The 25,951-nt window shown below is 43.5% G+C and overlaps 2 protein-coding genes across 6 annotated transcripts in view; one reads left to right on the top strand and one right to left on the bottom strand.

Annotated features, from left to right (window-relative positions):
* Positions 1-795: 795 nt before the first annotated feature.
* SDF2 (stromal cell derived factor 2) lies at positions 796-10,163 on the bottom strand. 2 transcript variants are annotated; one of them, XM_086686510.1, is made up of 3 exons: positions 9,725-10,163; positions 6,292-6,503; positions 796-1,729 (listed from the first exon to the last, which is right to left on the bottom strand). In XM_086686510.1, the coding sequence occupies exons 1-3, from the start codon at positions 9,873-9,875 to the stop codon at positions 1,442-1,444; spliced, it is 651 nt and encodes a 216-aa protein (XP_086542636.1). In that variant the 5' UTR covers positions 9,876-10,163; the 3' UTR covers positions 796-1,441. The 2 variants fall into 2 exon arrangements, with proteins under 2 accessions (XP_086542636.1, XP_025771599.1); XM_025915814.2 differs by having other exon boundaries at positions 6,307-6,503; positions 9,725-10,146.
* Positions 10,164-10,187: 24 nt separating this feature from the next.
* SUPT6H (SPT6 homolog, histone chaperone and transcription elongation factor) overlaps positions 10,188-25,951 on the top strand; it is a 32,934-nt gene continuing 17,170 nt past the window's right edge. Inside the window, exons 1-12 of one of the 4 annotated variants that reach the window (XR_015243969.1) lie at positions 10,188-10,345; positions 20,157-20,289; positions 21,072-21,230; positions 21,327-21,403; positions 21,760-21,952; positions 22,186-22,270; positions 23,160-23,433; positions 23,817-23,918; positions 24,170-24,286; positions 24,629-24,718; positions 24,900-25,042; positions 25,688-25,836. Coding sequence is in view for 3 of the 4 variants with exons in the window: in XM_025915803.2 (XP_025771588.1) it covers positions 20,181-20,289; positions 21,072-21,230; positions 21,327-21,403; positions 21,760-21,952; positions 22,186-22,270; positions 23,160-23,433; positions 23,817-23,918; positions 24,170-24,286; positions 24,629-24,718; positions 24,900-25,042; positions 25,688-25,836 (1,498 nt within the window). In the remaining variant the exon portion in view is untranslated. Of the gene's footprint in view, positions 10,387-20,156; positions 20,290-21,071; positions 21,231-21,326; positions 21,404-21,759; positions 21,953-22,185; positions 22,271-23,159; positions 23,434-23,816; positions 23,919-24,169; positions 24,287-24,628; positions 24,719-24,899; positions 25,043-25,687; positions 25,837-25,951 lie in introns of all 4 variants that reach the window. The other 3 variants (XM_025915803.2, XM_086686499.1, XM_086686498.1) reach the window with 3 other exon arrangements.

Below are 25,951 nucleotides of genomic sequence, written 5' to 3'. Positions count from 1 at the left end.
AAAAAAAAAACAAACATGGGACTCAAACTCACCACCACGAGATCAAGTCACACCCTCCCTCCATGTACTGAGCCAGCCAGTTACCCCCCAAAAAATGTTTCTAAAAATAAAAAGACCTGCTAGTCACTGAAATTCCAGCAGATGGCAGACACTTCTGTTCACCACAACCATGCTTGAAAGACCTAGGAGCAAACTTTCTAGAATTGACCCAGAAACAAAAAGGAAGAAATGAGGTAAGCAGAGAACGAAAGTTTTCTACCCCCCGTTCAGAGAAAGATATCCCTACATTTGTCCAAAACAAAGCAGTTATCATCCAAGAGTGAAACACAAGTGTAATGCAGTAAAAAAAAAAGAGACACAGCTGGATTCCTATCCTTAAATTATTAGCTTTAAGAATTCACACAGTTGGGGCACCTGGGTGGCTCAGTCGGTTAAGGGTCCAACTCTTGATTTCGGCTCAGGTCATGATCTCACGGTTCCTGAGTTCAAGCCCTGCATCAGGCTCTGCGCTGACAGCACAGAGCCTGCTTGTTATTCCCCCCCCCGCCCCCACTCTCTGCCCCTACCCTGCTTGCACTCTCTCTCTCTCTCTCAGAATAAACTTAAAAAAAAAAAATGCACACAGCTACTAAACCTTTATGTTCTGCATTGGTAAAACTGTTAAGATCTACCCTACAATACCTCTGTGAAAATTAAATGAGGTAAGAACTATAGTACGGTATCTAGTTTTAGCAGTGAATAAATATTGGTTCCTTCTTACTACCCTTAACCCTTTCTCTCAACTGCAGTAACAAATTCAGAGTAAAACATTTTATTGGCTATTTATTAAGCTGTATTCCTTGAGGGTCTTTAGCCATAATTAGTCAAAAATCTAGTAAAACTGAGGTGCTCGGAAAGTGGAAACAGAAAAAGTTTGGATGCAAATAAGGCTCTTAAAAGGGCCCACACCAAAGGTTTCCAGCATCTCAAGAGTAGTAGCGGTGACTCTCATAAGACTCAAGGATCAATCAGATTATGAAATAGCACACCTAATAAATGACAACATGATGACTAATAATGAAATTCTTTATCATTCTGGAGAAAGTAGGAGAAAAGTCACACATCAATAATCCATGATGCCAAGCTTCTGAGGAGTAAAAATTTCCCAACTAAGAGAGGTATCTCCCTCAGTTTCTGTTTTATCGATACGAACAAAAAGTATGTGCTCCTTCACCAGCAAGTCCTGTACTCAAAAAGAACTGACCCAAAGTCTGGGAGAACAACCAATTCAAGTGTAAAGGGCTGAAGCTTCCAGCCACAGCCACTGTATTCTGTCATGCATCTTCATCTCAGTGGTGACAAGGCCACTGCCCGGGGAACCTGTGACAGGGATCCCAAGGTGGAGCAGCAGCAGCAAATGTCATGAACACTGTGCGGTGGCACTGGCTCACAGCTTCCAGACTCACAGCTCTGCGTGATGAGCTTCTGTCTTTAACAACTCAGTGGGCTTCATGAAGATGCCTTCCATGGTTTTCCAGTAGTTGTTCTGGCTAGGCTGGGCCATGCCATGTACCTCTTTTTGCCCACTAATGGGTCGACCGTATTGTTCTCCGGTGACAGACAGCAGAACTTCAGTGGAAGAATGCTTGAACCGCACCTCACCATCCCTCACCCAGTAGGGCCCATTACAGAGCACTGTCCAGTCATCCAGATAATCGCCTTCACCCTCCTCACCAAAAGCGCTCACTTCCTGAAAGACACAAAGGGTTGCAATATTAGCATGACTGACACATAGGCTCGGAAAGGAGACAGAGAGGAATGGGAAGAAAACTAAGGCTACCCAAGGTGAAAAATAAGAGGCTTTCCAGGGTTATTTAAAAATAAAAAGACGTGGGGCGCCTGGGTGGCTCAGTCGGTTGAGCGTCCGACTTCGGCTCAGGTCATGATCTTGCGGTGTGTGAGTTCGAGCCCCACGTCGGGCTCTGTGCTGACAGCTCAGAGCCTGGAGCCTGCTTCGGATTCTGTGTCTCCCTCTCTCTCTGCCCCTCCCCTGCTCATGCTCTGTCTCTCTGTGTCTCAAAAATAAATAAAAACATTAAAATAAATAAATAAATAAAAAGACACAAAGGACATGAAATCAGTTGCCCTAGGATTATGTTCCAAACACTTACTTTACAAGAAATCCAATGCTTGCCTTACGTTTTCTATTACAGTCTTACTCTTGTTCTTTGACTTGAAGTATTCCTGCCCCATTCCCTTAACTACATTTTAAGTGACCTGGGAAGCAACACAAGTTACAAAGGGGGATGGGCTCTGGAGACTAGCAGACCTTGAACCCCAGCTCCATTCCTTCCTGTGTAACTCCTCTGAGCCTTCATTTTCTCATCTAAAAAATGATGACAGTATCACATTATAGAATAATTGTAAGAACTAAATGAAATAATAGAATAAGTGATAGCAGTCTCTCTTCCACTTCTCTCCTAATCCCATTCCCCTTAAAGCCAAATATTCAGAATTTCTACTGCAATAGAAAAGTTACAGGGGCATCTGGGCAGCTCAGTTGGTTAAGCATGTCCTTTTTTTTCTTTAATTATTTAAAAAAAGTGTTAATGTTTATTTATGTCTGAGAGCAAGAGAGAGCACAAGCAGGGGAGGAGCAGGGACACAGAGACGAAGACACAGACTCCAAACCAGGGTCCAGGCTCTGAGCTGTCAGCATAGAGCCTAATGCAGGGCTTGAACTCACGAACTGCAAGATCATGACCTGAACCGAAGACAGACGCTCAAGTGACTGAGCCACCCAGGTGCCCCTAATTTTTTTAATGTTTAGTCATTTTTTGAGAAAGAGAGAAAGAGAAAGCGTGAGTGTGGGAGAGAGAGAGAAAGAGGGAGACAAAGAATCTGAAGCAGGCTACAGGCTCTGAGCTGTCAGCACAGAACCCGATGCGGGGCTCGAACTCACAAACCACAAGATCATGACCTGCATCAGGCTATGTGCTGACAGCTAGCTCAGGGCCTGGAGCCTGCTTTGGATTCTTTGCCTCTTTCTCTCTCTGTCCCTCCCCCTTTCGCGCTCTCTCTCTCAAAATAATATTTCTTTAAAAATAAATAAAAATAAAAGATTAAATAAATAAATAAACAAACAAATAAAACAGTCATTTGGAAAGAGTCTGTAAGACTAAAGGCAAAAGGAACTACACATAATTAACAATTCTACTATACTTGCATATGGAACTGAACAAGTAATAACTAACACTGGTGGGAGCCAGATTATCTGTTAGTGTGGAAATTTACAAATAAGTAAAGAGAAGAGGCTAAAATGACTTAAGTGGTAATGGATTATATATAGTTGGAGATGTCAGTAGGAACTCATGTTTAACATAATACAGATACAGGTCCTTACACATATAAACATTTAGTAATACATGGATACATATACACGTTTCTTTGCTCTGTCAGGTGAGAAGGCTAAAAGATCCAACACACCCCAGTAGCAACAAACTCATGTAAGAGCTAAGATCATGGTTTCTAATATCATCCTCCGATAAAAGGAAACAGACCTTCTTGGAGGAATAGCTGATTCTAAGGACTGGGGCAAGAAATATACAAGATGAAAAAACTAAAAAGAAATATACAAGATGAGCCTAGAATATCTGAGTGCCAGAAAGAAAGGACAGTTTAAAACACACACACACACACACACACACACACACACACACACAAAAATGGGAGTATGTCAAATGGACGGAGGAGACAAATGAAAGAGCTCCCAATGGCAAAAGTTGGAACAATTTGAGCAAAAAATAAAGGCAGTATTAGGGGATCATAAATCAATGTATAAAATATTCATGAGCCCATACTGATATAAATAAATGATTGAATAAATAAGTAAAAAGAGACAAATCTCCCATGCAGAAGAATTCCAAATAAATTTTGTAGCTACTCTATTCTATGGGAAAGGGAGTATAACTCCCATTCCTTAAGTGTGGGTTGTGCATAGTGACCTCCTTCCAAAAACACAATATGAAAAGGAGGAAGAAAAGAATAGCTTTACTAGAGAAACCTGACAAACACTATTTCAGCAAGGTAATCAATTACCAACATAATCGTGCAGCTCCGTATGTACCCTTGACTCTGTTATGAAAATGCCACTTTACTCCTGTGGCCTTCCTCCCAAAAACCTTTGTAAATCTGATCTATTGTGACAAAAAGATCAGACAGAGCTCACTAGAGGAGCACCCTATAATACACTTGACCAGCATCCCTCAAAACTACCAAGGTCATCAAAAACAAGAATTTGAGAAAGTATCACACCTAAGAGTAGCATGAGACAGGACAACTAAATGTCATGTGGTAGCCTGAATGGGGTCCTGGAACAGAAAAAGTACAGTAGGTAAAATCTAAGGAAATCAAAATAAACCTTGGACTCTGGTTGATAACAAGGGGCACCTGAGTGGCTCAGCGAATTGGGCATCCCACCCGTGATTTCAGCTCAGGTCATGATCTCGCGTTTCACGGGTTCGACCCCCCTCCAGCTGGGCTCTGTGCTGAGGGTGTGGAGCCTACTTGGGATTCTCTTTCTGCCCCTCCTCCCTGCTGGCACTAGCACTCTTTCTCTAAATAAATTAATTTTTAAAAAAATCAATGTATCAATACTACTTTATAGACTGCATGAAATTTACCTAATGTAAGATGCTAGTATGGAAAACCATGTGCAGAGTGGGGGTAGGACGGAAGCAGTCATTAAGGGGTCCATATCTCCTAAAAGCTCAAGGCTTGAAAAAGTAGCATGATACTAGGGCACCTGGTTGGCTCACTAAGTAGAGCATGCAACTCTTGATCTTGGGGGTCATGAATTCAAGCCTCAGACTGGGCACAGAGATTACTTAAAAAATAAAAATAAGAAAGTGGCACAATACCTAATTCATTTTCCTAATATGGTTAGTTGGCATCATTTAAAATAATAATTTTTATTCAAAGTTTGGAAAACATTGTTTTGTTTTTTTTTTAATTTTTATTTTTTTTTTAACATTTATTCATTTTTGAAACAGAGACAGACACAGAGCGAGCTAGGGAGGGTCAGAGAGAGAGGGAGACAGAGAATCCAGAAGCAGGCTCCAGCACAGAGCCCGACGTGGGGCTCAAACTCACAAGCTGTGAGATCATGACCTGAGCTGAAGCCAGACACTTAACCAACTGAGCTACCCAGGCTCTCCTTTTGTTTGTTTGTTTTTAGTGGAAACACAATGTTACATCAGTTTCAGATGTATATTCAACAAGTCTATATATATCGTTATGCTCACCCCAAGTGTGTAACTACATGTTACCATACAATGCTATTACAATACCACTAACTATATTCCCTATCCTGTAGCTTTCATCCATGTCAAAGGGACTTATTCATTCTGTGACTGGAAGCTTGCTATCTCCCACACTCCTTCACCCATGCTGCCCATCTCCCCACTCCCTTCCTCTCCAACAACCATCAGTTTGTTCTCCACATTTATAGGTCTGACTCTGCTTTTTGTTTGTTTTCTTAGGTCCCACATATAAGTGAAATCGTATGCTATGTCTTTCTCTGACTTATTTCACTTAGCATAATACCCTCTAGGTCCATCCACGTTGTCACAGATGGCAAGATCTCATCCTTTTGTATGGCTGAGTCTATTGTGTATATATGTCTATGCCAAATCTTTCTTACCCACTCATCTACTGATGTACACTTGGGTTGCTTCCATATCTGGACTATTGCAAATAATGCTGCAATAAATATAGTGGTACATCTATCTTTTCAAATTATTGTTTTCATTTTCTTTAGATAAATAGTAGTGGAAATACTGGATCATACGATATTTCTATTTTTAACTTTTTGAGGAAACTCCATACTATTTTCCACAGTGGCTGCACCAGTTGGCATTCCTACCAACGGTGCACAAGGGTTCCCTTTTCTCTGCTTCCTTGCCAACGCTTCTTCTTATTTGATCGTAGCCATTCTGACAAAGGATATCTCGTTGTGGTTTTGATTCACATTTCCTTGATGATGAGTGATGTTCAGAATCTTTTCATGTGTCAACACTGGGCTTCTTTATTGCAGGATTTATCAAGGTGACTTATGATATGCTAACATATACCTATTCTTTCCTCATTTCTTGATTTCATCTAGATGCACAATCTCTACTTTGACCAGAAACAATGTCCTTCAACACTTTTGAGACAAAGCCAATTCTCCAGATCTGTACAAAAATAACAGCTACACCTAAAAAAGAAAGAGCTAAGAACCCAGATATCAGACCACTCAATGGAGTAATGCACAGGATGCCACCACACCTGGTTCCCAGAAAGAGGTGAGGTGAAGTGGTGACTATGGAGATTTCGGCCAGTGTTGACATGTGTCAGCCGGATGGGTTGGCCACATCTGATGGGGGTTCCCCTCTCACACACTGTAGCGGTCTTCCCCCGTATCCTCCAGTAACTATTGCTGTCATCCACAGAGGTTACACCTGTCACTGACTGCTGCCCACTACCTGCAGTCAAAAAAAAAAAAAAAAAAAAAAAGGAAGGAAAAGGGTGAGCTCAACCAATCACTCTCTTTCCTAAGGCCAATAATTCACCCTGTGCATAAAACAGGTTTGGAGGAGTAGAGAGGAAACCCTGAGCTTGATAATATTTTTTTGTCTACAGCATTAAAAAATATGTGAAAAATACTAAACATGTTTACATAGTATTGTCTGATAAATTATAATTAACAGTGTACTGTGTCAGAAGACTCTAAGCATTTGCATCAAAGGGCACTAAATAAATGCACTTACGTTCATTTTTTTGAAGCACGAGTATTGTTTACCTATGTATGATATCCTGGATAGCACCTAGGATTTGTCAGGTGTCTAATCATACAATTGAAACATATTTACTATTATTCAACGGTTTACTACTGTCACATCGCGTTACAATGTATTACTTTTGTCACATTTCACAATTAAAAGGAGATTAACTTTTGTTGTCAACTTTAATCCAAGCTGTTGTTGCAGCTCCTTAATTCCTGTAAGTGATCTATGTTATAAAAGTATTCTTGAGTCCTCTGAATTTGGTTGATGCTGCCTCAAGAGGTACAATTCTATGGGTTAAAAATACATAGCTACAAGGTTATAAAGAAAAAGGAAAACATACAATAAAAGTTGCTAGGTAGCTAACGTGTACTGAGCACTTTCTTAACATCAAATACCAATCCAAACCTTTTGCCTGAATATTCTTATTTCATACATGCATATATTCTCTTAGGTAGGTCTTATCATTACGATCATCCCCATTTTACACTGTATTGTCAGAAAGGTACACCCAAGGTCACACAGCACCAAGAGACAGTGCTGGGGTTGAACCTAGATGGCCCAGCTCTAGAACTCACACTCTTAACCACTCTACCACATGGCCTCCCATGAAGCTTCATTTCCTGTCAAGTTTCTGTAAAGTTATATCAGAGACCACTTTCTCTTATAAACTCCAGGAATATTCTCTTCCCTAGGCTTTCATCTATTACTCAGTTCTTTAAGGTACTCAAGACACTTTCCTAGTTACTCTCACCTTTCCTCCTAGCTTTGCCTTCAGTACCCTAGCGATACTCGCCTTTTACCACTTAACACATTATGCCTTATACCACAGTTATCTGGGTAAATGTAGCCAAACTACCAGTTTCTCACTATTGCCTCTTCCATTCACAATGGACTTTGTTACATCTAGAAAGTGAGAAAGAAAGAAAGAAAGAAAGAAAGAAAGAAAGAAAGAAAGAGAGAAAGGAAGGAAGGAAGGAAGAGAGAAAGAAAGAAAGAAAGAAAGAAAGAAAGAAAGAAAGAAAGAAAGGGAGAAAGGAAGGAAGGAAGGAAGGAAGAGAGAAAGAAAGAAAGAAAGAAAGAAAGAAAGAAAGAAAGAAAGAAAGAAAGAAAATCAAGTCTCCCTCCTGACTTCTGGTTATTGCCTTACAGCCTTACAGCTCTCTTTGTCCTGGATCACTGCCAGGCTTCACTAAATCATGGTCTACACTTGGTGTCTTCCACTTTTTCATATTCCATTCAACTCTCCACTTCCTCTCCTATCCTTCAGAGATCAGATGGGATTGAGTGTGTTCAGAGTAGTATGGCCAGTAGAGTTTTCTCCCACCCTTAAATCTTGGATTACACAGAGTCTACCTTTGTCCTTTTTTTTTTTTTTTAATTTTTGTAATGTTTATTTATTTTTGAGAGAAAGAGACAGAGTGTGAGCAGGGGAGGGGCAGAGAGAGAAGGAGCCACAGAATTCGAGAATTCGAGCTGTCAGCAGAGCCTGATTCGGGGCTCAAACCCACGAACCGAGAGATCATGACCTGAGCTGAAGTCGGACGCTTAACCAGCTGAGCCACCCAGGTGCCCCTATCCTTATCTATTCTTAAACACTTGTTGGAGGTCAGGACAAAAGCATTGATACATGCTTCAACAGGTTCTTCAAGGGATTCAAATTGACACCAGATTGAGAAGAACCACGGTTCATCCTGAGCAATCTCACTTTCCCGATATTTTCAACTCCCCGCCCTGTGGTACAATGATGTACTTAACTCTCTACCTCAGGCTCAGCACAGATCTTTCTTTTGAGATCCAGACTGAATCTGGTTCTAAAATCTGGCTGCCCATTAGAAGCACCTGAAAAACTTTCAAATCTACACATTATTATTGTCAGGCCTCTCTCCCACATTCTGATTTAGTAGACCCAAACTAGGAAACTACATCAAATTAAAAAGTAACAAGCTGGCACATAGTAGGTGTTCACTGAATGGCTGCTAGGATTATAAAACATCCCAACAGTGACAACTCAATTCCTTTCCTAGTTTAACTGGTCAGACGAGTTTTGAGAATCATGAGCACAGACCAGCCCCCATCTTCTCTTAGCTAATATCATCAGTCATCCAAGACAGAAATCTAGCAATCATCTTAGATGCTTCTCACATCTCACTAGCTGAACTTTTTTGGTCAGTTTTTGTTTTCCTGTAACTTGCTAACTGGCTCACTATATCTCCTGTATCTAGAACAATATTAGGGACATAATAAAATTTTATTGAATGAACCCACCAACTAAGCATTTTAATGTCCTACGTTAAAAAGCCCTCTAAAATGATTTCCTCCCCAATTCCAATGAGTGCTTTAAATTCTCCATAAGGGTAAATTTGAGTAAAAAGAGGACAAAGGAAAAGGATTGAAGAGCGAGTATAAAATACAAAATAGCCAGCACAGAGGAAATATAGTTAAAAAGTGAGGTCTTGGAGTTCAAGACTTCAGAGATACAGCACTTACTGTAATTTTCTACATGTCTGTCTCTCCCGCACTGAGTAGTGCCAGCCTGGAGTAGCTGAAAGCAGGCCTTGAAACTGGACAGATTTGGTTCGAACCCCGTCTCTGTCATTCACTAGCTGCAAGGCTCTGAGCATGTGATTTATTTGAGTTTGTTTCCTCATCTGTAAAATGAGGATAACAATCGTCTCTACCTCGTAAGAATGTCATAAATCCAAAAAAGCATCCGTGCAATGTGCCCGGTACGTAACACACCAGACAGAAGCTAGTATAATTATTACACCCAATTCTCCGATTCTCCGCCTCTAAACCTCAGGAACCTACCCCAGGATCCCCTAACGTTCCCAGACCACACCCCTCAGATATTCTCTTGGCCCCGCCCCCTCCGGAGCCTACCAGGCCCTCCCAGCCCACCCGAACCCGGGTGGCAGTACCTGACCCATATCGCACGTCGTGTGAGTGCAGTCGCACGTTATGGCGCGTATTGAGTAGCTTCACTACAGAGCCGCATGTAACGACAGCCAGATTGGACGCTCCCACAGCACTCCACAAACCGCCCAACAACAGTAGCGGCACCACGGCCATCCTAGCTATAGCGCAGAAACCCTAATCTTCGAAGAAAAATTAGGCCCCTCCCCGGAAGCGGAAGCTGCAGGCGGAACCACAGAGAGGAGGAAACGGAGACGCCCTAGTCTAGTCTTTATGGTTCCTTTGGCTAGAGCGGCCTGAGGAAGAAGCCAGGCCTGACGTTTTCGATCCCCAAGCTCTGTTCCCAAGTCTCTGCGACACTTTCTTCCTGAGCCACTTCTGCCAGTTTTCGCGCCCTCCCAAACGAAGCCTCGAGAGCCGGGTGAGAGGAGAGAGCAAGAAATGGCCCGCCCACTCCCGGTGACAGGGAGCCGGAAGTGACGTAGCACGTTGACGCAGCAGCGGCGGCGGTGGCGGCGGAGGGGCCGTGCGGTGGGTCCGTAGTATCTTTTCCCAGTCTCGGTTCGACGACTCCATTTTCGTCGGTGGGGGCTTAGCGCACCGGAGTAGCGGCGGGCTTCAGGCAGGTAAAGTTCGGACTGGAAAGCGTGTTCCTCGAATGGGGCAGGTGAGAGGAACTAGGCTCCTAGGGCCTGGTCCCGTAAGGGAAGAGGTATTGGGGAGCCGTATGCGGGAAGAAGGGGGGCCCCCGGCCTTCACTGCTCTATGAAGGAAAAGGAGGAGGAAACCGGAGTAGTTGCCTAGAGTCTCAGCGCTTTTCCCAACCCTGTGCTACCCGGAACCGATGAATTGGTCGCCTTGTTGTATCAACAGGCTTCCCGGGATTCCGTCCTTCTCTCGCAGCTTGTGAAAATTGGGCCACGCCAAAAGATTGGGAATGGAAGGGACTTAAGGCTTCTGAGTCAGGATCAGGTGATCGAATTTATTGTTCTGGAGATGTTAAACCTACGGAGCTTTCAGCAGCTCGACCATCAAGTTAGAGGGTGATGCCAAATGGTATTTTTTTCCGATTGTTGAAAATAAAATTAGAACTTTTTATATAGATGCCTGCATTCATCAACCGCCTACCCCAAACATCAGAATGAGCTATTAAGTGAAAACTTCATTTTCTTCCATTTTCTGCCTTTCTCCCCAGGCAGTACCTTGAACCAGCAGGAGCAGTTCTTTTTCTAGGTTGTTTGAAGAAGTGATACTTACCTTTATTTAAGAGGAGGCCTAAACTCTCTGAAAATGCGTCCGTGGAAATTCACTGTAATATCAGAAGTAGCAAGGGAGTATTAAGTTACACCGCTGCTATTAATGAACATGGAGAATGTACACAGTCTTGAATTTGATTAATTTATTCGGGGGAAAAAAGCCTACCTGCACTATTTATCTGGATGTTACCGGTTTTAAAGTCTTCAGTGTATTCATTGCAAAAGTATGATTACTCCCTTATCAGCCGAATTTAGAGCCTTTTCCATCACTAGTGTTCCTTCAGCCAATACAAATATATTCTTTCAATCTTGTATGACTACTAGATTAGATTAGCATAGTATTGTTACTCTAAGAGGTTTAAACCTCATTAAGAGATTAATCACATCTGGAAGTGGTGCAGTCTAGAGAGGCTCGGGCATGTTTCACGGTTCTTTCTCAATAGATCTTCACAAGAAAAGAAGCCTACCCAGTATAGTGGAAACAAATGGTCTTTGGAGGCAAGTAAATTTGCCCTTGATCCTGTGCTCTTGGTCTCAATAAATGGTGCCATGGTCAGAATCCTGTGTAAAATCCTTGGATTTTTCCTATTACTCCTGGATAAAATTAGTCACCCAATCCTACCAAACCTGCTCCCATCACATACACATTCTGCTCTGGTATCCCGCTTATCCCCCTCCAACTACCATCCTAGTTTTTTATTTCCCTTCATAGCCAGATTTCTACCTGTATCAGCTTTCTTGAATTTTATTCATTCTTCAGGCTATACTAGTTTGGCTTCTCTTCTGACCATTTGGTTGAAATTTCTGTCAAGGTTACCAGTGTTCTCTGTATTGCTGGATCTCATGGATACTTTGTTCTCGTCTTCCTCAATCCCTGGAATATGCAACACAGTTTACTCCTGGATTGTCTCCATTTCTCTGGTTGCTCCTTCTCAGTCTCCTTTCCTAGCCACTTTTGCTTTCTGCCTACTGTCTAAATGTTGAATTTCCTTCAGAGTTTAATCCTGGATTCTCTGCATGCGTCCTTTAGATGATCCAGTCTCATATCTTTAATAACCATCTGAAAGCTGGCAACTCTCAAGTTCAAACCCCTAGCTCAGCCTTCTCTGTGTTCAAGAATCGTACACAGAGGGGCGCCTGGGTGGCGCAGTCGGTTGAGCGTCCGACTTCAGCCAGGTCACGATCTCGCGGTCCGTGAGTTCGAGCCCCGCGTCGGGCTCTGGGCTGATGGCTCAGAGCCTGGAGCCTGTTTCTGATTCTGTGTCTCCCTCTCTCTCTGCCCCTCGCCCGTTCATGCTCTGTCTCTCTCTGTCCCAAAAATAAAATAAACGTTGAAAAAAAAATTAAAAAAAAAAAAAGAATCGTACACAGAATTCCTGTTTAATAGCTCCATTTGGATGTCTCTTAGACGTCCCTAATCTAACATAACAAAAAGAACGTTGTAGTTTTCCCATCATTCCAAACCTTGTCTTCCCTCTCTCTCTCTCTGTTAACTCTCATCCACAGGGTTACCAAAGCCAGACCTCTGAGAGTTATCTTGTTGTTGTTGTTGTTGTTGTTGTTTTTCCTTACCACTCTCCTCCCCCAAGTCTTTCAGTAAGGCCTGTCACTTCTACTTCCAAAGTATATTTCCAATCTATCTTAGGTTCTCCATCTCTACTTCTACCACCCTCTTCCAAGCCACTATCGTCTTTTGCATGGGCTCCAACAATAGTATCCTCATTTTCCCTGGTTCCACTCGGATACCCCTGCTGTCCATTTTCCACATAGCAGGTCAAGTCTGTTTAAAACACTCCAGTGGTTTTCCTTGGCCTTCATAGCCCCACTTGTGCAGCCCCTCAACTCCCTTCCGTTCTGCTGCCTTCACCATTCTCTGGTCACACTGGCCTTAGGACATGCCAAGTTCTTGCCCACCTTTTCTACCAGGAACCTCTTCCCCTGGCTCTTCATACCACATCCTACCCATTCTTGACATCTCAGCCTAACCTCACCCTCTCAGAGGTGAGAGTATTTCCTTCCTAGTACTTACAAAGAGGCTTATTTTGTTTGCAGTTTGTCTCTTACACCAGAATACAGATATCCTAGGGGCAAGGACTTTGTTTTGCACATGCCTGACATGTAGTAGGCACCCATCAAATGAATCTTTGTTGAGTTAGTAAATTAAGTCAATTCTGTTTAAAACCCTCCAGGGACTTCCCGGCACCTTTTAGAGTCCAAAATCTTTAACTTATCCTGTCAAGGCCCTTATGACTATACTCCCAATTCATTATGAACCCTTCTCCATCTCTGCAGTCAAACTGGCCTTCACTGTCCCTGCCACAGCACATTCTGGGCCTTGTGCTGGAAGTGCCCTTCTCCATCATCACCACTTACACCAAAGAAGCCAGCTCCTCCCTTTGCTAACTCCTCCATACTCTTAAGGTGTTTATTCAAAGTCATTTCCTCTAGGGGCACCTGGGTGGTTCAGTCAGTTAAGTGTCTGACTTCAGCTTAGGTCATGATCTCACAGTTCATGAGTTCAAGCCCCACAACAGGCTCTGTGCTGACAGCTCAGAGCCTGGAGCCTGCTTTGGATTCTGTGTCTCCCTCTCTCTGCCCTTCTCCCGCTCACCCTTTGTCTCTGTGTCTCAAAAATGAATAAACTTGCGGAAAAAAAGTCATTTCCTCAAGGCCCAAGTTGGAGTCTACTCTCACAGGTTCCCATGGTACCTTGGTCACTAATTCTTTCAATGACTCCTGTACTTGTAGCTCAGGGGTCACCAAACTAAAGCTCCTTGGCCAAATTAGGCCACTCCTGTTCACTTATATATTATCAGTATCTGATTTTGTACTGCAGTGTCAGATCTGGCCCTCTGTGGTTTGATAGCCCCTGTGCTAGGACAGGAACTATATGTTCCCCAGTGTGTGTGGCACAAGGCTCAGTAACTTACTCCCTGTGTTGCAGGGATTCTGATTCTGGTTACATGTTTCAGTTGTTTCTGCTCCTCTTTTGCCCTTTCCTTATTCCCCAAGGAAATGTGGAAAGAAAAGAGATAACTGATATTTTAAATTACTTAATATTAGTAATCATTGTTAACCATAATTTTTTTTAAGTTTATTTTGCAGGGAGGGGGGAGAGAACAAGCGGGGGAGGGGCAGAGAGAGACAGAGAGAGACAGAGAGAGAGAGAGAATCCCAAACAAGCTCTGCACCATCACCGCAGAGCCTGACACAGGGCTTGAACCCAGGAACCATGACATGATATCGCGACCTGGGCCGAGATCTAGCTTAACCGACTGAGCCACCCAGGCACCCCAACGATAATGCTTTTTATAGTATGTATTTGAAAATATCATAAGGCTGTTATTTTCTGTAAATGTGGTGTGCACGTTAAAATGATTTTAGGTAGAGCTAACCTTTTCTGTATTTTTTAAAGTAATCTCTGCACCCGACATGGGGCTTGAAATCATGATCCTGAGATCAAGAGTTGCATGCTCTACTGACTGAGCCAGCTAGGCACCCCTAACCTTTTATTTTAACATCTTGATTTGATGCGATTAGGGTTTTTTTTAAGAGTTCTGAATTAAAAAGAACTTGTCATAAGTGAACTCTGTATACTTCATTGATTAAACTTTTAGGTTTTTGAATTTCAAATTGGGTAGTCCTAGGCTTTTGCTCATAACATACAGACTGCCTTATAGTTTAAACTCCACATCAGACTTGTGGGGCTATTCCCCAGACCATTAGGCCCTTTCAGACCTAAGCCTTTATTCATGTTGCCTTTTTCCAGATTATCTTCTTAACTCCTCTCAACTCAGGCATCACCTTTTCTGAGGCATTCTCTGACCTCTCTCTTCATATTGTTTTCATAGTCCTGGTATATAACTGTAATAATGTTCACTATGCTTTATCATAACTTTATTTACAAGGTTTTTGAGAAAGATTGTGAGTTCTACCAAGGTAAAAGGCATATTTTACTCATTTTCATATATCCAAGTCCCAGCATAGAGCTTAATCCTTTAAAAAAAGTAAATGTTAATTGAGCTGCCAGTGGAGGGAATTAACAGACATCTTCGCTCTGGTCTGGTCTCCTTTTAATTGCCTCCAACATCATCCTGTTCAAAAGGAGGGACTGCCAAGGGCCTCCCTGTGGCAATCTGATCCTAGCTCCATTCCTCATCCTGAGAGTGTCATGGTAACCACCAGCCTCTCCCTTTGAGCCACATCTTGTATTGCAGCTGTGCTTCTGCCTGGAGAGACTTCCTTTTACTACCCCTGGCCCTTCCAGACCTTTTTCAGTATCAGATTTAACTTACGGTCTGAATATGGGGAAAATTCAAGAGCACAAGTACTAAATAAAAAATCTGAACTACACTGGGCTCACCTCAGATATCATATTAATAATAATCCTATGGTAGCAAATAGTATTTTGGGGACATCTGGGTGGCTCAGTGGGTTAAGTGTCCACCTCTTGGTTTTGGCTTGGTCACGATCTCACAGTTTGTGGGATCGATCCTCGCATCAGGCTCTGCCCTGACAGTGTGGAGGCTGCTCAGGATTCTTTTTCCATGCTTTTTTCTCTCTGCCCCTCCTGCACTCGTGTGTGTGCACACTTCCTCTCTCTCAAAATAAGTATATAAACTTTAAAAAAATACATAATGTTTTTGTTCTGGAAAAGTTGCTGCTTGCCAGCCTCAGCCTGCAGTGCTGTTGCAGCACCTTCTGCCCATCTAGCTCCCACAAGCTGCAGCAAGTCAGGATTGCTTCTGGCACACATCTTTTAGCTGGAAGTCTTGGCAGTGAGATAGATTGGAAGCATTCCCCAGCTATGGCACAGCATGTACTCTATTGCTAACCTAGGGATTGGGAGGAAAGCTGTGTGTAGCACAGAGCACCAGCTGCCCCCCGGGACAGAAGAAAGCTGTTGTTTTCATCAGGTAGGCTGTCTGTTTCTCTCTGTTAAGTAGGCTGGAGGGCATCTGGTCTGCAGGAGCTGGCATTTAATGTGAAGATGTTAAGACTTTATCAGACTGAATTTGTGGATCTGATAGCCTAATTAAAGCAAGCTGTGTGTGGGGGCTGCTGTACCCAAATCTATTTTTAATGGTTTAGTTCAGAGCTGGGGGGGGGGGGGGGGAGTGATGTCAAGATTAAAATTAGAGCACCAGATTTAATTAGCAGTTTTAGGTACTCACTTTTGGCAGCACTCAAGCAAATTACCTTAAGGACACAGTTCTTGGGGAAAAAAGCATCAGTCTAACTTTAAGACTTTCCGTATCACCACCCTGTGGGGTGTGTCACAATCATATAGTATAGCAGCTCTTAAACTTTTTGATCTTAGGACACCTTTATCCTTTTTTTTCTTTTTCTTTCTTTTTTTTTTTTATTTTTTTTTATTTTTGAGAGAGAGATGGGGCACCTGGGTGCCTCGGTTAAGCATCTCACTTCAGCTCAGGTCATGATCTTGCAGTTTCATGAGTTCAAGCCCCACATCTGTTGTCAGCCCAGAGCCCACTTCCAATCCTCTGTCTCCCTCTCTCTCTTTGCCCCTTCCTCCAGCCTACACGCTCTCTCTCAAAAGTAAAAATATATATAATTCTATATTTTTGAGAAAGAGAGACAGTGTGAGGGGGGAGGGGCAGAGAAAGAAGGTGACATAGAACCCAAAGCAGGCTCCAGGTTCCAAGCCGTCAGCATCGAGCCCGAGGCTGGGCTCGAACCCACAAACCACAAAAATCATGACCTGAGCTGAAGTCCGTTGCTTAACCGACTGAGCCACCCAGGTGCCCCAGGACCCCTTTGTAGTCTTAAAGATGATTTAAGACTCCAAAGACATTTTGTGTATCCGAGGTGTATTTATCACTGTTTATGAGATTTTTATATTTTGATATTTACCAGATTACAAATTAAAATTGGGTATATTAATTCATTTAAAAATTATAACAAGTGCACAAAAGAAATTATTTTGCTGTATAGGGGTATATTAACACAATATACACCTTAAACTTACAGTTTCATATGTCTATCATGTAATAAAGCTGGAGGAAAAAATAAGCCCACTACACTTTAACATAAACAATACTTTTATGGAAACTGTACTCTTCAAAATTAGTGAAAAGAGTGACACTGTTCTGCTTTTTTTTCCCACCAATTCTTTTTAACGTCTGCCTTAATAGAATATAGCTGGATTTTCATACCTGCTTCTGCATTCAGTGTTGTGATACTACATATCATATTACCTCTAGAAAACTCCACTGTACACTCATGAGATAAGGGAGGAGGTGGTCCCTGGACCACACATAGAGATCTGATAGAGTAGAACAACTGTGACTTTGGAGACAGACAAACCTTAACCCAGATCTCAGCTCTTGCAGTTGATATTTGTGTCAGCTTGAACAAGTGACTTCATCTCTGTTGAAGAGATCTGTTTTCTCCTTTGTTGAATGGAGAGAGAAGTGTACTGTAATTCATAGATCAGTGTAGGGGTTAATTGGTATTTCTAAAGTGTCTGGAACTTGGTAGGTGTGTGATTATTATTCCTCTGAGCACTTTTTTTTTTTTTTTTTTAACTGCTTAAAGGAAAGGCCTATATTAGTTTTGGTTGGGTTTTGTGTGAATGTTGTGGGTTGGTTCTCTTCCTATGCCTGCTCTGTGCATATAATACAAAAAATTATTTTATGGTCCTTACTTGTTTTCATATCTGTGTCTTTCTACTAGAAGTCAACTCCTTGATAACAAACAATTCTTTTTCTCTTCAAACCCCCATGTCTCAGCAGAATGTATGTACATGGTAGACATTCATTAAAACTTGAAAAGAATGGCATCTGAAACCTCAGCCTGAAATTGAACATAAGACCATATCATTGCCCCTCCCTTTACACAGAACTCAGTACCTTCAGTTTTGTTTCTTTTGAGTTCATTGGTTAATTGATTGTGGTATCAATTGATACCAGTAAGGGTAATTTTCAGAAGAATTAGAGCCACAGAATTTAAGGCTCCTTCTAGAGCTCAGAGCATTTCAAGTAGCTGTTAGCCAGCCAGCCTCCTCTTTTCTTCCATCCCACTGCCATGTTTCACTGGGAAGGTGGCACTAATATGAAAAGTAAGTAATCTATTTGATAGACACTTAGCAGTTCCTATTTTGTACAGAGCACCTAGAAGGTACAGCTTATTTGGTACAGGGTCACCAAGTGCCTTGTAATGCCTTTCATGTTGCCATTTATGTTTTCTTGGTTTTCATTAGCCCTTCAGTTAGATATGGTGTCTAACTTCCAGAAGCTTATGGTCTAAGTGGGGAAAATGGGCACAAATACAGTGGACCATCATTCAGGACAAAGTGAGGGGTGATGTTGAGTTTATCAGCAGCCAGCTTCAAGATTCCAGAATAAGATCTTGATGTTATGATTTGTGAGATGCGTGCTGTTTTTTCAAGTCCTACAAGGTCTGGGGGCCTCGGTGGCTCAGTCGGTGAAACATCCAACTCTTGATTTCAGCTGAGGTGGTGATCTCACAGTTCGTGACTTCGAGCCCTGCATGAGGCTCTGCTCTGATAGTGTGGAATCTGCTTGGGATATTCTCTCTCCCTCTCTCTGTCTCTCTCTCTCTGCCTCCCTTGCTTGCACATGTATGCTATGCTCTCTGTCTTTCTCAAAAATAAATAAAACCTTTAAAGTCAAACAAGACACAGGAAACTCCATGTTAGGGTTAGGGTTCTGGGGTTATCCACTGCCATTTCCAGGCTTTGGATGAGTCTGAAAATGGGGAAGCAAAAGACAAATTTGGGATCAGTTGGTACAGAATTACAGAATGCTAAGGAAAATTAGGCCCAAGTTTCAAATTCAAACTCATTTAACATGTATTGAAGCCATAAACTAGGTTCTTTCCCTCGTGTCATGTGATATTCTCAACTACTGTGCAAGGTAGGCAGGTAGTGCTATTCCTCTTTTCCAGATGAAGAAGCTGATATTCAGACAAATTGAATAATTTGCTTAGTTTACATATCTGGCAGATGGTGGAACCAGGATTTGATTTCTCCTCTTAAGCCCAGCAATCTTTGCAGTTAAGTATGTTGCCTTTATTTTGTAGGCCACAGAAGTTGCTTTCAAAGTGTTTTTTTGCTGCAGAGGTCAATGGTAAAAATAGGGTTATGGTTCTAATGGTTCTGAAGAGACCCTTTCTCCACCCCACTACTGCTCCCAACCACTACTCACATAAGGGGGCTCAAGTTCATGAAATGTTGTTTAATCCGTTAAAAAGGATGTTCCTTTTGGCTCTGCCAGTAGCCAGGTATAGTGTACATGAAAGTGCCTGTCAATATCACTCATTTCCCAAATTTCTTATGAGAAGCCATATAACATCACTGCTACCATATGCCAACCTATATAATTATCCATACACTAATTCTTTCGTCATTCACCCATTCCTGCTCCCAAATGATAAGTGAAATAAAATTCTTTGGTATATTTTTGACCCTTGAACAATGCAGGGGGTAAGGGCACTGGCCTCCTGCACAGTTGAAAATCTGCATATAACTTTTGACTCCCTGAAAACTTTACAAAAGCCTCAATTAACACATTTTGTATATGTACTATATGTTGTATTCTTAAAGTAAACCAGAAAAAAAAAAAGTTAAAATTGTATGGAAGAGAAAATCCGTTTACAGTACTCTGCTGTGTTTATCGGAAAAAACCTGGGGCTCCTGGGTGGCTCAGTCAGTTAAGCACCGACTTCAGCTCAGGTCATGATCTCATGGCTCGTGGATTTTTAGCCCCGTGTCTGGCTCTGTGCTGACAGCTCAGAGGCTGGAGCCTACTTCAGATTCTGTGTCTCCCTCTCTCTACCCTTCCCCTGCTTGTGCTCTGTCTCTCTCAAAAATAAATAAAAACATTAAAAAGAAATTTTTTTAAAGCCTGTAAGTGGACCGTGCAGTTCAAACTCCTGCTGTTTTCGAGTCAACTGTATGTAGAGAAGTTCTGTGTAATCAGTCATCTTTTTCAAGGCACATGTAAGAGGAGTAACCATGGGAAGAGTGGAAAATGGAAGAGAGAAAGCCATCTGATTCTTACTGTCTCCTTCCTAGGTGGAAATGATTGAGGGGCAGAGCAGTGGCACGTGGCTAAAAGGCTGTTTGTGGAAAGGTTTAAAGTGCTCTGTGAAGTCATGTGTCTCATTTTTTCTATCCCCATCTTCCTTCCTTCTCTAGGCATCTTAGGCAGGCCGTGAGAAAATGTCTGATTTTGTGGAAAGCGAGGCCGAGGAGTCAGAGGAAGAGTACAATGATGAAGGCGAAGTGGTGCCCCGAGTCACCAAGAAATTTGTGGAGGAGGAGGATGACGGTGAGGAGGCCCCAGCCTCAAGCTTCTCCCCACTATTGCTAAGCTTTGGATAGTTGGATTCTTGCTGATGAGAGGCTCAGGCTGAGCACAGAAGTTATCACACATGAGGTACCAGCTTGAGAATTTTCAGTCATTTATAGAAAATACCTAACTGAGCATCTGTCTGCTATGTGCCAGGTCCTGCGCCTAGAGCTAGAAATGTGAAAGGAAGACCCTGCAGTCATGGAGTCTACATTGGCGGGAGGGGACAGACAGGAAACCAACAAATAAATACATGCGTAATGTTTTCCTCTTTTAGAGACCCCGCAGTGTTGGTATTTGTGAGCCCAGTTTCCTATTTCTCTGGCCAAACCCAACCATTAGGATCCTCAGCAGAGTAGAACCATGAAATGGCTTTAAAGACAGGAAGGTAAATTTAAGTGTTATCAAAAGAATTATGGATGAAAGAAATAATATAGCCACTGAACTTATAAATTAAGAGGAAAACAAAGATTACTGGTGGCTGTAAAACTCCTAGTAATGATTTTGAAAAGCCATGGTACTTAGGAAGATTATCTTGCCTAAAGACAGATGAGGAGCATAGAAATGAGGTAGTCCTTTCCAGATGCTCCTGCTCAAACTCAGTGGCCATGTTTTTTACATCTTTAGATGAAGCTGAAGAGTTAACATGGCATCCACATCATTAGGCTTAGAGCAGATGGAGAGTCACAGTTAAGCAGGGGGTCCTGCCCCACCCCAACCCATTTCCCAAACTCCATGCCTCAAACATGTGTATTTTCCAGATGAGGAGGAGGAGGAGGAGAACCTAGATGATCAGGATGAGCAAGGCAATCTGAAAGGCTTTATCAATGATGATGACGATGAAGATGAAGGGGAGGAGGATGAGGGTAGTGACTCTGGTGATTCAGAAGATGATGTTGGCCACAAGAAGAGAAAACGCAGTGAGTAGTCTCTCCTCAGTCAGGTGAGGCTGGGGTGGAAGTTACAGTGGACAAGGGGCCTCTCCATCACCATGGGTAACACTTTGTTTTCTCCAGCATCTTTTGACGACCGCCTGGAGGATGATGATTTTGACCTCATTGAGGAGAATTTGGGTGTCAAAGTCAAAAGAGGAGTAAGTGTCATTCTTTGTCCCTGGGGGTGAAGGAAAAAGCTCTTGAAATTCAGTGACTTCTGGGGGACAAGGCACCTCCAGAACAGTGTGGGAAGCATAGAGGATGAGAAAGTTGCTCAGTGTCATTGTGCTGTGGAGACTAGATTTGCATCCCAGGTCTGGGCGCTTGTTATAGAAAGACTTGTCAGGGTTTGAAGGGTGGGCCTTGGTGCTGAAAGAGCATGTCTGAGTGTGTTCTTTGCCATCTCCCTTGGTCAGCAGAACTGTGGTGGGGAAAGTGGGAGTGAGACTAGAGAGCAGGCACCCTTAGGCCGGTCCTCTCAGACCCTGTTGAGACAGGTTTTTTCCACCCCTAGCAAAAATACCGACGTGTCAAAAAAATGTCAGATGACGAGGATGACGACGAGGAGGAATATGGCAAAGAGGAACATGAAAAAGAGGCTATTGCCGAGGAAATCTTCCAGGATGGGGAAGGGGAAGAAGGGCAGGAGGCTGTGGAGGCCCCCATGGCTCCTCCAGAGGAGGAGGAAGAAGATGATGAGGAATCAGGTATGTGGCATCAGGCAAGAAAGCCAGTGTTTGGGTGGGTGTTGGGATTTCCTAGCCCTTAGGAGCAGAATGGGAAACCATTCTTCACCTGCGGGCCCCCAACATTTGACAGAAGTTCGTTTTTAGGAGCCTCCCTACTCTTCTCACTGGCCACTCACATAGTAGGAACTAAAGCCATTCAGTCCTGGCTCATCCCTTGCCTCTGAGCACTAATCCCTTCCTTCCCTACCCAGACATCGATGACTTCATTGTGGATGATGACGGACAGCCTCTGAAAAAACCTAAGTGGCGGAAAAAGCTTCCTGGATACACAGATGCGTGAGTTGGGGCTGGTACAGGGTGGTGATATGGGCGCCTGAGTAGACCCCGTCAGGAAGGAGGAAATCAGAGGCTTCTGCCAAAAATGGGACATCCCATCTCTCAACCATTTTGCTTCCTAACTCAACTAACCTTTACTAGGCAGGAATTTCAGACTGCTCCTAGAAGCCCTGAGAACTGTCTATATTAATAGAGCCACTGTGGGATTAGGAGCCACACGTGTGTAGGCTTCCATCAGCCTCCCTCTTCACCTGAAGCTCCACGTGTATTCATTTATGTATTGGCATTCTGAGTATAATTTTGTCGGAAGAAAGTTTTTGCCTTGAGGGAATACTGTAATACCTTAGCAGAAGATGGACCCACTGAGCAGAATGTGGATCTATCTGCCCTGTTGGGTTTGACCCCAGAGACTGGCACATGCCAACAATGGGCTTTTTATCTTTCATAAGTAATAGTTTTCCCAGAAACCTCCCCCAACTGAGCCTTTATTTCCAAAGCGAACATGCTTGCTTGATTGCTTGCTTGCTTGCTTATTTATTTATTTATTTATTTATTTATTTATTTATTTAAATAGAGCAGAGAGAGAGCGTGTGTGTGCGTGCACGTGCATGTGCAAGTGGGTGAGGGGCAGAGAGAATCTAAAGCAGGCTCCATGCCCATCATGGAGCCCAGCACGGGGCTCAGTCTCACCACCATGATACCATGACCTGAGCTGAAATCAAGAGTCTGATGCTTAACCAACTGAGCCACCCAGGCGCCCCTACTTTTTAAATTTACCTCTCTCTTAACCTTCTCAATTTCCTTTGGGGCAAGTAAAGGGTATGTGCTGGGGCTGCATTTCTCCTCTCATCAGAACCTGGGCCAAACCGTCTTTTGCTCTCACCCACAGGGCCCTGCAGGAAGCCCAGGAGATTTTTGGTGTGGACTTTGACTATGACGAGTTTGAGAAATACAATGAGTATGACGAAGAACTGGAGGAAGAGTATGAGTATGAGGATGATGAGGCCGAGGGTGAGATCCGAGTGCGCCCCAAGAAGACCACCAAGAAACGTGTGAGCCGCAGGAGCATCTTTGAGATGTATGAGCCCAGCGAGCTAGAAAGCAGCCACCTCACAGATCAGGACAATGAAATCCGAGCCACTGACCTGCCTGAGAGGTTCCAGGTAAGAAAGCATCAGTTTCTGTCCTTCTGCCAATGTGTCATCACCTGCCCTGAGCCTCTTTGCTTCAAGGGTTGTATCAGAGGAGCAATCTAGCAACAATCTGATATCGAATATATATAGAAAGTTGGCTTTTGAACTCCATCTGACCAGGTAGTGCAGGGAGTCCAGGTCTTAGAGAAGGCTCTTCTGCTGCTTATGGTTCTTGAAATGGCACTCTTTCTTTAGCAAATACACAAAGTATGTCTACTTTGTGCCAGGACAGTGCTCTTCTGGGTGCTGGAATGTGTCTGTGGAGCACACATTTCTTTCCGGAAGCAGTGTATGTGTTATCCTACAGGGGTTACAGGATAAAGTCAGTCTCACTATTGTCTTATCCTGTGCAGCTCCGCTCCATCCCAGTTAAGGGGGCTGAAGATGACGAACTAGAAGAAGAAGCTGACTGGATCTACAGGAATGCCTTTGCCACACCAACCATTTCTCTTCAGGTACCCAAAAAAAGATCCTTATGTTTGACATGAACCAGAAGCCACTTCATCAAGATGAAGACCTGCTCCTACCATGCCCCAAACATCTATATGTGCCTAGTACAGAACAAGTATGGGTGTGTACAGGTGTATGAGAGATTTTTCTAGAACTCTTCTGACGGAGTTCTCTTTTGACATGGAGTAGTTTCATGTATGGTAAGACAAAGCAAGTAACGGTGTCGTTGCTGTTTCTTTTTTTTTTCTGGCTCCAGGAAAGCTGTGATTACCTAGACCGAGGGCAGCCAACCAGCAGCTTCAGTCGTAAAGGGCCCAGCACAATTCAGAAGATTAAAGAAGCCCTGGGTTTCATGCGAAATCAACACTTTGAGGTAGCACCTCAAGCTGTCATGGTCCCTTGGTTAGAAATTCAGCTAGGGGATGAGGGAAAAGGTAGCGCCCTATGAGATGAGGAGTCCCCTTCTGTCTTCAGGCATGGTCCCTTGGCTCAAGAGTGTGTGAACCAAAGGAGACTCTGGTAACCAGGAGAACACTTGTTCTTCCTGTCTGCAGCGTTATCTTCCCCCGTGGGGGAGAGCACGTGCCCTGGATGAGCCTGTGGGGGAGTCCAAGCTTCTGACTGTTGAATTTCCTGGAGCTGTTTACCCCTCTAGCAAAGGAGCTCCTTACAGATCTCTCCACTCTGGTTGACTGCAGTCTCCTTGCCACCCTAGGTGCCTTTTATTGCTTTCTACCGTAAGGAGTATGTGGAGCCTGAGTTGCACATCAATGACCTATGGAGGGTGTGGCAGTGGGATGAAAAGGTACGATGGATCCATGCTCCTAAGAGGCTGAGGTGTGGCTTGGGCACCACTACTACCAAAGTCCAAGCCTCCTGTACATATCAGGTGGCTACCCTTCCCGGGGTCGCCTGGTAAGAAACAGAGCAGCCTTGGGTCTCCAAAGCTGAACACCAGCCCTTAGTCGTGCCCTGTCCTATCCTAGTGGACCCAACTGAGGATCCGCAAAGAGAACCTAACACGGCTGTTTGAGAAGATGCAAGCTTATCAGTACGAGCAGATCTCTGCTGATCCTGACAAACCCCTGGCTGATGGCATCCGGGCTCTAGATACCACCGACATGGAGAGGTAAAGTATGCAAGGTTTATTCCATTACAGGGCGCCCTCAGACCAAAGGCCCCCAGGGAGCAGTGTAACCTACAAAATCCTCAGCACAGGGCCCATCCCTTAGAAACCCAACTTGTCACCACACCAAAAGTGATCTCTCTGGCAAACAAATTCATCTTAGTTACCTATATGGGTATAAAAGGTGAAAAGGATAAGATAGTCACGTTTGCTGATCTGAAAATTCCCTGTACATAAGGGTATGTGGAAAACCAAATTATAACCAGAAAGGAGCTTGGTGAGCCTGGAATCGGTGGAGTGCCGGAAGGGTGCAGATGACTTTAGTGGCCAGTGTCATGAAGCTGGTGGGGGAGGGACAGACCATCTCAAGAACTCTGAACTTTGCTAGAGATGTGGTGCTTCATCTGTCTCTCCCTTTTCATCTCCATTTCTGACAACCACCAACCACCATTTGTTTGACATATTCCTTCTTTAAGATACCTTGCTCTCAAGGAAGTCACCGTCTGGGGTTGTTGTGTGTCTCTAATAATTGAAGAATACAGACACCTATCCTAGTTGGGACCTTCCCTCCTGGGAATTAGACCTGTTGTAGCAGAACTGGGGTGTACCCTTAGTGACAGTTGAGGTCTTACATCCCTTTTCCTCCAGGCTTAAGGATGTCCAGTCAATGGATGAGCTGAAAGATGTCTACAACCATTTCTTGCTATATTATGGTCGTGATATCCCCAAGATGCAGAATGCTGCCAAAGCCAGCCGCAAGAAGCTGAAGCGTGTGAGGGAAGAGGGAGATGAGGAAGGTGAGTGCTGGAACAGAAAACCTAGGAGGCTTGATGGCCACACCATCCCCAAGAATGCCCTTGGCTGAGTGCCCTTTAGGGCTTCCCTGCATGTGGCAGCTCCTTGGGAGTGACT

Source organism: Puma concolor, chromosome E1, assembly GCF_028749965.1.
Source record: "Puma concolor isolate L17-30 chromosome E1, mPumCon1.1.hap2, whole genome shotgun sequence".
Taxonomy (NCBI): domain Eukaryota; kingdom Metazoa; phylum Chordata; class Mammalia; order Carnivora; family Felidae; genus Puma; species Puma concolor.
Note: the sequence above shows the minus strand (reverse complement) of the source record. Positions and strands in the feature narration are given on the sequence as shown.